Raw genomic sequence first — 12,480 nt, forward strand, 5'->3', positions numbered from 1 at the left:
GAAGCTAAGACAGAGAAAGTTCAGGAACTTGCCCAGTTGGCAGAGCCAGGCAGGACTCACACCCATGCTGTGTGTCTTCAAGGCTCCATTTTTTATTTTAAAATGTCCAGATCATGGAACAGTCAAATGAACAGTATTATGAACATACACATACCCTTCTCCAAGGTTCACCATTTGTTAATACAGTATTTTGCTACATTTGCTTCCTCTCTTGTATTCCTTGAAAGTAAATTATAGCATTTCCATGAAGTTGCAGTTCATCCTTAAATATGTATTTGTACCTCCTAAGAACAAGAATGTTCAACTATATAACATAATACAGTTATTTACCTCACTGAAGAAATTGAAGAGTAATGTAATACCATTGTCTAATATATTTTCAATTTCCCCAGTTGTCACTCTTGGTCACTGTGTTCCACTGCCTCCATTGTGTTTTTCTCAGAGCTGATACTTAACCATAACTTGAATGTATGATAACACTACAGAGGGCCCTCACATTCATATCATTTTTCTTTTTTTTTTTTTTTTGAGACGGAGTCTTGCTCTGTCGCCCAGGCTGGAGTGCAGTGGCGCGATCTTGGCTCACTGCAACCTCCACCTCCCAGGTTCAAGCGATTCTCCTGCCTCAGCCTCCTAATGGGATTACAAGTGCCCACCACCATGCCCAGCTAAATTTTTTTGTATTATTAATTGATATGGGGTTTCACCATGTTGGCCAGGCTGGTCTCAAACTCCTAACCTCAGGTGATCTGCGAGCCACAGCACTCAGCCACACATTCATATCGTTCTCATAACCATCCCTGATTCAGTCATGATGGCAGAGACTCAGAGGACACTGTTTTCTGGGAAATGTGTTCATTGTTCTTCACCTCACAACCCTGTTCTTCATCAAGTCAATGTGGATAACCTCAAGGAAAGTCAAAACCCAGAAGAATGATGGGATGGCACCTTAATCAAGGACAAGTGTGAGATTATTTCTTCAAAGTCTGGCTGCCAGTCTTAGGAAAGACCTTTTTGCACTTACCAGTATTATCAAAATCAACTCAGAAGGAAAAGCTAATAAAAACTTGCCAACATCTACTTTTGATCAGTTCGATCACATAGGGTATAGGTCTCTGAATATGTTTCATAAAAAGACTACTCAGTAAGTCCTCTTCCTTGTAATGGAGAGGGCTTGACTAAGCTGACATATTCCATCCTATAATTTTCAGGGCAACATTTTGCACCACGAGCCAAATCTTACACTTCGGATTTTGTTTAATTTCCAACTTTTCTTGGTAATGCCAAATATCAATACCATATTTAATCTTAACTCAAAATTCCTGTTTCTTGGAGTTGGACTTCCATCATGAGTACAACTCAAGATCACATTCATAGAAGTGTGCTTCCATATTTAAGGTACATGACAGTGTTGCCCGTTTACTCTTGGCTTTTTGTTTTTGGGCATTGTAGTTCCGTACACCTGCTTATTGGCCACCACTCATCTATCTGCTTGCTGATCTCTTAATTGGAGGTGTATTGACTCTTTGTTCCTCTGTAGCTCTCAAATGTCACCTGAGTTTGGCTCTTGTTTTATAAAATTTCTCCAAAACACATCAGTGAACTGAACCACCACCCAATGTAGTATCAGATCATCTGATAGCTATAATTTTATAAAGATACATTAATATCAACATCATCTATCCCCATGTCTGGGGCAAGATGTTATTGTGTGCTATTTTTCGTGAGTTTTCATTCACTGCAAAACATTTATTAGACTGAAGAAAATGCACCGACCTGCTTTGGCAATCGGGGCTTAAACTTGGGAAAGGACCAGCCCAAGAATAAGCTCCTGATTTCCTAACAAATGAGGCACAGATTTCCATTGTTTGCATTTGTATTTTTTTAACTTTCCCAGTTGATTAAAAAACCTTCCAAAATGGTAAAGTGCCTATAAGATGATATCTTTGGAGGACCACACTTCCGGCAGTAATTTTCTTTTTACATTTTCCCTCGAGTTATACTCACTCCTCTCCAAGATGTACTTTGGGAAACTTGACTCAACCAGAAAGATCCTTTCACCTTTTTTTCAGACTCTACATTGGGAGCATGAGCTTCATTTTTTGAGAAACTTCCCTCCTTCCCTGGAAGAGGGGTTCTTGGTGGCTGTCATGTTGGTTTTTGGTCAGGGAGTTCAGGTGCTGGGGGACACTGATATGATTTTTTTTTCCACCAACTCTATCGAGGTCTAATTGACATAGCAGAAAATACTCCCCTTAGAAGTGATTCAGTGATTTTGGTAAATTTATAGAGTTGGGCAGTCATTGCAGGAATCCGGTTTTAAAATGTCTCTGTTACCCAAAGAAATTTCCTTGTGTCCATTTACAGTTAATCCTCCAGCCCTTGGCAACCATCACTCTTTTTGTCTCTAAATTTCTGTAATCTTTTAACTAAAAGTTAAGAAGGGATTTTTTTTATCTTTCTGTATTTTACCTACAGAATCATTTTATTGATCATGCTAGGTTTTTCTTAATGAAACTGACCCAGGCAGTGTTAACACATGGCCCTGCATGAACAGACTGTGCTCGCTGATGGTGATAAAGGAGCGTCTTGGGTTCCATTGTTTGTTCTCTTAAGTCAGAATATTTCAGTTTTGTGTTGACTCTACCATCTTTCTCATTGAACATTTTAACTAAAGGTAACTCTCAGCCTCATGTGCGTGTCCACTTAAGTTATATCTTTCAAGAGAAGGGACCTGAAGGTTCTAATGTCTATGAGGCTTGGCTGCTTCCATAGCAGCTTGAATGATATCAGTCATTCTTCTTTGTACATCTACAGGTACAACTTAAAGAAACCATTGAAGATCTTCCTGGTAAAATGGATACTGAATTAGCAGAATCAGGATCCAATTTTAGTGTCGGACAAAGACAACTGGTATGCCTTGCCAGGGCAATTCTCAGGAAAAATCAGATATTGATTATTGATGAAGCGACGGCAAATGTGGATCCAAGGTATAAAGCTGAAGTCCATGTAACTTTAAGTCCACATCTTAAGTGTGTAAATGGGAAACACGGAATGATTCTGAGAAATGTTTCTAAGTACACTGTTTGCCCCAGAGATAACATTTTAACATGGATAACATTCATTCTGAAAAAACAGAGCAAGAAACCCAAACGTGTTTTCCAGTGTCAGTGATGTTATTTAGTATTCCAGGAGAGCTAGATTCCTAAAATCCACTCCCAATAATCAGCTTTAAGCAATTTTGGGGGAAGATATTTTTCATTGTTTTATGAAAATTAATAAATTACTATATAGATTTTTTATAGAATAAGATTGTCCTAGAACATTTTAACATGCTTTTTAAAACATTGATTATATGTGATCTTTTTTTTAAAAAAAAACTCTATTGTGTAGGAGAGCTTTTTAAGTCTTAAGTCTACTTTTCCCATCTTTACAGAATTAAACTTAACTTCTTTGATTGCAGAACTGATGAGTTAATACAAAAGAAAATCCGGGAGAAATTTGCCCACTGCACCGTGCTAACCATTGCACACAGGTTGAACACCATTATTGACAGCGACAGGATAATGGTGAGTCCTTCACCTGCGGAATTCCAGTTGCTTCCAGTTATGTTCACTTTTTCAGTTTGTTCCTTCCTTGTAAAACTTGATAGAAACCCTAGTAAGTTAATTTTCTGTTAATTTTGGCTCTCATTCCCAACAGTAATTCATATGCTTAACTACACCGTCAGTGCCACTAACAATATCTCCAATGTATCTCTTTGCATATACTCATATGCAAAAATCATATGTTAAAAGTTTACCATGAAAATATTCCAAATCTAAGATTCAGCTTGTGATGCTAACTGTCGTACTACAGAGTAGTATCAAATAGAAGATCACAGTCATCGTCACTGTCACAGTTGTTTCAGCATGCTTGATCCCCTTAATGACAGACTTAGGTTTTTATATACTGCAAGGGGCTCGTTGGGTAAGGTTGCAGAACTTCTCAGCTGTTGGGACGTTCACAAGATATGTGTCACAGGGGAAGAGAAGAGAAGATCTATCACAAATTATTTTCATAGAAGGCCTAGCCAGAAAAACAAATGAATCCAACAGAAAGGATTTAACAGGAAATTTGTTACATAGGAATTGGAGGGCCTAGAAAATGAAGGGAAACAGTGATAATTTTAGGAAGCAAGGCCAGGCACAGTGGCTCACACCTGTAATCTCAGCACTTTGGGAGGCCAAGGTGGGCAGATCACTTGAGGTCAGGAGTTCGAGACCAGCCTGGCCAACATGGTGAAACCCTGTCTCTACTAATAATACAAAAATTAGCTGGACGTGGTGGTGGGCGCCTGTAGCCTAAATGTATCATATAGACTTCTTGTTGGGATTTGCTTTTACAGCATTGATGATAGCTACTCCTTTTATTATCTAATGCTTGGAAGTGCTGTCAACTTAGAAGGTCTGATTAGTTAGGGAGACAGCAAGCAAGGACAGAACTTGGCAGACAAGTCAGTTGGTCACTCCTAAATCTGATCAGTCAGCATCAGACCACATAAATGCCTAGTTCACAAGCATCCCCTTGATCTATCAGCACTGTTACCATTATTGAAATGTGCCCATTAGTTTATTGCTTTATATACCAATCCCTCCAGGTAGCTTCTGAGAGCCTTAATTTTTTTCTCTCTGGATTAATGTCTTTATCTAAACTCTGAACATGGTTCCACAAAGCAATTTACAGTTGGCCCCTCCCTACCTTTTAGCCTTTCCTCACTCTGTTCTCTCTCTTTCCTTTGTAGTAAAAGCCACAGTCCTTTAGTTATTGTCCTTCAGTTCATCAAATGCAGCATTCACTGTTGTGGTCTTGCCCTCTCTACACTATACACAATGGCGGCTTAGACTATGGTGTGAGCAGTGAAGATGGTGCAATGGATGGATTTGGAGTAAATAGCAAAGTAAAGCAACTGGACTGTGATGGATTGAATGTGAGATTTGAGGGAAGACAGGGGGAGTCAGTCCTGGTTTCTCTGTTTGGGACCTGACTATCTGGATGAATGGGGAAGACCTGGAATAAATAAATTTGGAGAAGGGAAAGGCGAGCGTTCCCTTGGAGGATGTAACTGTTGAGATGACCTTACATTTCAGCATGGAACTTGCCTTCTTACTCCCAACTCCATTAGTGTCTCCATCTATGGTGATCTCTCCAGTGATATTGGGAGATCTTCCATTTAGGGCTTCCTGGCCATGAGGTCATCAGTGACATCACAGGAAGTCCTACTAGGAGGTGTAAATTTAAGTAAGGAGTCTTATTACAAGCTCTGAATTCTTCGTGAGAACTATTTTCCAATTTTTCTTAACAGGCAATGGCAGAATTCAGCCTCAGGGAACCCAGGAGACATGCATTCTGTAGTTTGAGATTGGGAACTGGCCTCTATGTTCCCTTGACCCCTAGCTGAAAGCTTCTCCCATATTCTAGAGCTTCTGATCATCAGCCACCTTTCAATTCAGGGGAACACCATAAATACTGTTCTTTCTCAGATCTTTGATTTTGGAGGTGTTTTTTTCCCCCCCCCCCTTGCTTGTTTTAGAGATATCTTTACAGAAAACATGTGTTCTGTTCTGTTATTCTGAAAGCTGTGAAAACATAGAGACAAGTGAATCAGCTGCAAAGCTCAATGCTCCAGAGGGCAGGCTCAGGGAGTGGCTGGGGAAGTGACAGATGTTAATGAAGGACATAACCAACACTATTGTCATCGTGCAGTCATGGAATTGCACGTGCTTAAGGTGTAAATAATTACATTTTGTTGCATTGGTGAATACTTCTCCACAAAGACGGATGGATATGGTTTCGTTTACTGTAAGTAAATCAAACAAAAGGCTTGTTGGGAAACAACTGTGACCTAATTAATAGCTCTGTTTATGTGTTGACTCTCCAAAGGGATTTACCCAGTTTTGGTTCATTAAGTGCCATTAATGAGTTAAGCTTAGAATTTTATTTTATGAAGATGTTCTCTCAATTTTAACTTTATTAAACATGGTGTAGTCTTAATGACAGCTAATTTAATCTTCATTTGCTCAGTTGCCACAGAACAGTAGAGCAAGAAAGACAAATTAGAAATCCTCTTTTTTCTAGTACGCACCACTATCTCCACATTAAAGACAGCTTCCTCCCTGTAGTTTTTAGGATCAGCTGGTTACTTGTGACCTGTTTTCCTTTCAGCCAATAGCACAGCCTTTTCCTCCAGTCCCTGCACACCTGTCCTTATAGCACTCTGGATTCTCCCTGGTAGCGTGAGTGAACAAGGAATAAGCGAATCTGCAGTTAGAGAATTCTTCGGGAGTGAATTACAGAGAACCAAAACCAGGACTGAGAAATTCAGATTGTAGTTCTTTTCTTTGTAGGCAGTCTTATGGGTGTATAATGTATGTCTTTCTTTCTAAACCCAAATCTCTTTTTAGTAGAGTTTTCTCAGAGAAAACAAATGAGAAATCGTTCTAACAGAACCAGCTGGAGAAACACAACTCAAAGCTAACTTGAGTTTTATTTAAATTCTATGTTTCGTCTTCATGGAACTTCTCTTTAAGAAACCGACAACGGCCACAATTAGAACATTTCAGAAGAGGAAAAATTACTTCTTAAAAACTATGCTGAGACATTTAATTAAAGTGTTCAGGGGGACAAAGAACTAATGTGAAGGAAGAAAGCACAAACTGGGGCTGGGTGTGGTGGCTCATACCTGTAATCCCAGCATTTTGGGAGGTCGAGGAGGGCAGATCACCTGAGGTCAGAAGTTCAAGACCAGCCTGGCCACCATGGTGAAACCCCGTCTCTACTAAAAATACAGAAAAATTAGCCAGGCATGGTGCCATGTGCCCATAATCCCAGCTACTCGGGAGGCCCAGGCAGGAGAATCTCTTGAACCCAGGAGGCGGAGGTTGCAGTGAGCCAAGATCACGCCACTGTACTCCAGCCTGGGCAACAGAGTGAGATCCATCTCACAAAAAAAGAAAAAAAAAAAAGTACTAGGAGAATAAATACACACAATTATAGAGCTTTGGGGAAGTGGCTGAGTGGCTCACTGGGACCTACCCTTCATTTTCCCCAGGTGAGAAGAATCATTTACTGTTTTAAGACCTGGGACAGGATTTTGAGGAATCTTTGCCACATGCCATAGTATCTTGTCCCAGAGAAGAGTCACAGGCACCCATTTTATGCGTGAAGGAACCAATTTCGAACATCAGATGACTCTCTGTACACCCCTTTCATCATGGCAGCCCAGAACCAACCTCCGAAATGGAAACCCTCCCAACCTCACTCTGCCTGTTGCTAAGTGGGGTTTCTCTGTATTGCTTGCTGCCGTGGTGAAAGCTGTTCCGAGCTTTTCTTTTCCTATGGTCAGGCTTTTTTATCCTTCACCCTGTCCTTCCCCTCCCCTGTTCCTGAGGTCACCCCACTATCAGCGATGGCATCCTGCCAATTAAATGGATTAAATTGTTTTGCATTTGGTTCACTTAATTTTTATATCTAGGACAGCTACCTGGAATATCTGCAGATATGCAGGCCTGATAAACACATCTTCGTTGAGCTTATGTAACTGAGGAACTGACTAATGCATTCCAGTATAATGTGTTTTTCCTTGACCTTCTGGAGAGTAGCAAGTGATTTGAGGTTTGCATTGCTGGAGAGATCCTGGGGCGGCAGGACCGACATCAATGTGTGGCTTAGTTTATAGTTTTACTTGGGTAGAGGAAAGGTGAGGACTGAGCAAGAGAGTTCAGGACTGTTTTCATATAGGTACAAAAGATATGAAGATACAAATTCAAGATTATACCCCTTTTTCTGTACAAAAAGAAAATTCAGAGTCACTTTATTTTGTTGTAAAAGCTCCAGAATCTTTGGTCAAATCGGTAAATACAGATTGAGTTCCCTAATCTGAAATCTGAAATGCTCCTAAATCTGAAACTTTTTGAGCTCTGATGTGAAGCTTGTAGGAGACCCTCATTGGGGCATTTCAGATTTTGGATTTTCGGATAAGTATGCTGGATCTGTAAGTATGTATAATGCAAACATTGCAAAATTCAAAAGTATCTGAAATCTGAAACACTTCTGGTCCCAGGCATTTCGTAAGTATACTCAACATGTGTAAAGGCTAAGCGGGTAAAGTTCTATTCTTAGCATTGTTTTCCATGTGCATCCTAACTTGGCCCTTGTAGCATTTGATTGTTCCTTATTTTCTCTTTTCTAGTATTTAATCTGGAGTCAAGCCTTAGCCCTCATTCCTGCTATGTCTCCTTTTCGCTTTTCTCTCTCTTCTCTATAGCCATCAACTTGAGGCATGTGGTCTTCCAAGGCTATAGCCTGAATCCTGGCATCCCTATACCTCCTTCCTTATCTGTTTCCCAGGGCCAGCTAGACTCTTTCTCTGCTGGACCTCACTCTGTGGTCTTACCAGACTGCACCACTGGTCAGTCACTCAATCATGCCCCGAATTTCACTTCCTTTGTATTTAACTTTTAGCCAGTGTGCATGGGGTGCCTGCTCACACGTCATGTGCAATGCCAGGCCTTGGAGATGCAACAGTGAACCAGAGCAGTCACATAGCCCTGCCCTTGAGGAAGTGATCAGTGGGCTGTCAGACCTCTTGGTGTCTGGAATGACCACTGTCCTCCCATCCCTCACCTCCACCACCATTTCTGTGTGTCCAAGTGTGTCCATTCCTCAAGGGCCAGTTTGCTATCTTCTCCTCCCTGAAGCTCCTCCTCAGAAATTTTGGCCAGTGGTGGCTTCTGCTGCTGCTGAACTCCCGCTTGTTTTGCCTTTTTTCTGCTATTCTAGTCACTTGAGTGTTTTCTTCTGTCTTTATTTTTTATTTTTTATTTTTTATTTTTTTTGAGTGTAGGCTTCCTAAAAGCAGGGGCTGGGACTTACCCATTTCTGCCTCTTCCACAGCATCTAGCACAATGACATGAATGCAGAAAGTGTGCAATAAATGTGTGCTGAATAAATTCAGCAATTCATGAAAGTTCATTTTCCTCCAATGTGTTCTGGCCGAGTGTCACTTGCTCATTATTAATCCTGAAACTTTAATGAAGTTTGTTTTCTTGGGCCACGTGTGGTGGCTCACACGTGTAATCCCAGCACGTTGGGAAGCCAAGCTGGGAGGATCGCTTTGAGCTCAGGAGTTTAAAACCAGCATGGGCAACATGGCGAAACCCCGTCTCTACAAAAAACGAAAATTAGCTGGGCTTTGATGGCGTGCACCTGTAGTCCCAGCTACTTGGGAAGCTGAGGCTGGAGAATCGCTTGAGCCCGGGAGGTGGAGGTTGCAGTGAACTGAGATCGCACCACTGTACTCCAGCCTGGGTGACAGAGTGAGACTCTATTTCAAAAAAAAAAAAAAAAATTATCTTCTTTTTCTGTGAGCATATGCCAGGCACACAGTAAAAAACTGAGTCCTGGGTGTAATAGGACTCCAATTGCAGTGGAAAGTGAATAGGTGAATTTTTTATGCTTGCAGGCATATTTTTCTTAAAATATGCAAAGTTATTATCCAAATAAAAAGGTGTCTTAAAAAATTGACTGTTTACAGTTCTCATTGCCCATATTTTACTTCTGAAAACAAAGAAACTGAAAGTAAATAAAAATGTACCTCTGGGAACTCACATGAAGAGGGAAGAAGACAGGTTTACACCTGGGTTCAAATTCCAGCTCTGCCGTCTCCTAATTTGTGCAGCCTAGGCTAAGTTGTTTAACTTATTTGCACTTCCATCTATATCTCTGGCTGTCAGCATCTTGATAGACTGTTTCTTGCTCATCTTTAAATCACCCATTCCTAAAACAGTACTTTGGAAATAGACATTCACTCAATATTGCATGAATGGATGGAAGGAAAGAAATTACCTTATCCATTCTATTTTGGGAGTTTGCAGTGATGATTGTAAAAGCAGAGCATGTTCAACCCATTTTATTTTCCTTTTCCAGTTCACAAACTGATATTTTAGTTATGGGGTGCTTTCATTGATTTTTATGGTAGCCATACTCTTTGTTAGGTCATATTTATATGCCAAAGATGCCATGTCTCAAATCTTGCAAATTCATCTGTAGCTATGATAATCCAGTTCATTATAAGATACTACATTTTGGGGATTATTTTGGGTTTTTTTTCTTTTTCTTTTTCTTTTTCTTTTTTTTTTTTTTTTTTTTTTTTTTTTTTTGAGACAGAGCCTCACTCTGTCACCCAGGCTGGAGTGCAGTAGCACATCTCAGCTCACTGGGTTCAAGTGATTCCACCTCCTGGGTTCAAGTGATTCTCATGCTTCAGCCTCCTGAGTAGCTGGGACTACAGTTGCACACCACCATGCCCAGCTAATTTTTGTATTTTTAGTAAAGATGGTTTTAAACTCCTGGCCTCAAGTGATCTGCCTGCCTTGGCCTCCCAAAGTGCTCAGATTATAGGTGGGAGCCACTGCACCTGGCCTATATTTTGTTTTAATGAATATCAAAAAAGTATTAAAGAGGTCGGTTTTATTTTATATTTTTTAAGTGTGAAACCTTATAGAAGTTAAAATTTTAAGTTCTAATAAATTATTAAGGTTGTGGTTCTATCACCCCCAAACTCAAAAACTCTCCTAACAAATAAAATGCCATTGCTAAGTTGTTGATATTTATAAAGCTTAAAGTATTTTGACCAAAATGATCTTTGTCATTTTTATTATTAATCTAATAATAATAATGCTTTTTCCTGGCTCTGCCTTTTTAGATTCTGGTCAGTTTTGAGAACTCCTGGTCTCAGTGGCATTCATGTGTTTTCAGACAATGAGAGGGAATCTGGAAAGATTTACTAGTCACTCAAATGTGAATAAATTTAGTAGGAATTTGGACAAGGACCAAATAGTAGTAGGACTTTCTTTCCATTAAACATTATGTGGAGTCTTTACAGAGAACTCACTCGCTATCAACTCTGTGGGAATAATTTTTAAAAGTTTACTTGTTGCTTTTGCAGACTAAAACTTCATCATTTTAGAAAGTAATTTGATTCACTTATCTATTTAGTCTTTAGTGTTAGAGAGACCTGTATTTTTAAATTGCAGATTTTTTCCTTCATCATCAGGAGGAGTGGTTATGCTCTGTAATGCTATGCTTAAGGAAAATTACACATTTGGGGTATCTAAATTGGCATGCCAAATTATAGGACATTTTAATTATTATGTGGATGTGACAGATTCAATTATTCTCGAACTCTTTTGAGAAAGCTGCCCTTAGCAGTGATTCACAGTAGTAAACAAAAGATTAACAGGAAAATGCCCTTTATGAGGCTTAATAAATGTGTCCGATTAAATACCATGGGACGGAATTAACTGCAATGTCTACATGTAGAAAAACATCCTGTGTCCTGCTTGGAGGTTCAGCATATTCTCTTAAGATAAATTTACTCTAAATGTGGCCTAAATGAAGAACTAAGTGCCACTTAACATCAGAACTGTTTTCTTAGGTACGTCATTTGGGCCAATTGTTCAGACTCTTTCTTCCCTCTGAAACCATTAACCAAAGCCACTAATAAGTAGAAATGCAGAGTTAAGAGCCCCTTCCTCCCTCTTTCAATTTCCAGTGGACATATTAATGAGCAATAAAGCAGCTAAAAGGCAAGCAGCTAAAGAAAGAGAAAGAAGCAAAGAAAGGTGATTGGGAAAACAGATATTCCGCCCTCAGCAATGCAGATTGGGCTGCCTCATGTGTCATGTGGGCTGTGATCACAGGAATTTGGAGCTCAATTTCTTAATCGCTTCTTTAGTCTTATCCAAAGAGAAAAGTGGATTTCTAGAGATTTCTTCTGTGCAGAGAGCAATTATGCTAAAGCTGCTTAGGTAACAGCTTTTTTGGCCAGCCTTTCTCTCTCGGAATAATAAAGTACACCCAGAGCCGATTTCAGAATGCACCTTAACCTCACCATCCAGAGTTTAGCCCCTCTTAGCAGCTGACATGTTCTAGAACCTTAAAGAAATTCCAGAAGCATTTACTTCTTTTCCAAATATTGCTTAGAGTCTATGAAACTGGCTCAGCAATTTACTGTTGGGTCTTTCCCATCTGTTTTTTATGACATTACCCTACCTTTTAGATAAACTGAATTTGACTTTATTAAATCAAGAAGTTTCCCAACTCTGATCATATGTATAAATACCCTTCAATGCTGAGAGTCTGAGAGTTAAAAGCACTAAGTAATGATAAGAACCCAAAATGCCTTTGGCAGAATATAAAATGCCACAGGACTGCTGAGTGCCCAGAATAATAGTCTAGAACTTTCATTTTCTTCCTTTCCTATAACATTATAGTAATAAAAGGTCAGGTTAGGCCTTTCTTTGCTTGGTAAAACAGGGTAATCAAACCATTTAAACACCATCCAGGCCTACCACCCAAACAGATTCTCTCCCTCTCCTGCCCCTTTCGGAAATATTGTCTCTGTTATAATATGTTACTGCAAAACATCGTGTTTCAATG

General features: G+C 39.7%; 1 protein-coding gene across 6 annotated transcripts in view; it reads left to right on the top strand.

Moving 5' to 3' along the window:
* Positions 1-12,480, top strand: part of LOC105477329 (ATP binding cassette subfamily C member 4 (PEL blood group)) — a 291,482-nt gene that overhangs the window by 262,417 nt on the left and 16,585 nt on the right. For all 6 annotated transcript variants that reach the window (XM_011733804.3, XM_011733811.3, XM_011733832.3 and 3 more), the window contains 2 exons: positions 2,818-2,990; positions 3,464-3,569. In XM_011733804.3, the coding sequence (XP_011732106.2) occupies positions 2,818-2,990; positions 3,464-3,569 (279 nt within the window). The remainder of the gene's footprint in view (positions 1-2,817; positions 2,991-3,463; positions 3,570-12,480) is intronic.

This window comes from Macaca nemestrina, chromosome 16 (assembly GCF_043159975.1).
Source record: "Macaca nemestrina isolate mMacNem1 chromosome 16, mMacNem.hap1, whole genome shotgun sequence".
Lineage (NCBI taxonomy): Eukaryota > Metazoa > Chordata > Mammalia > Primates > Cercopithecidae > Macaca > Macaca nemestrina.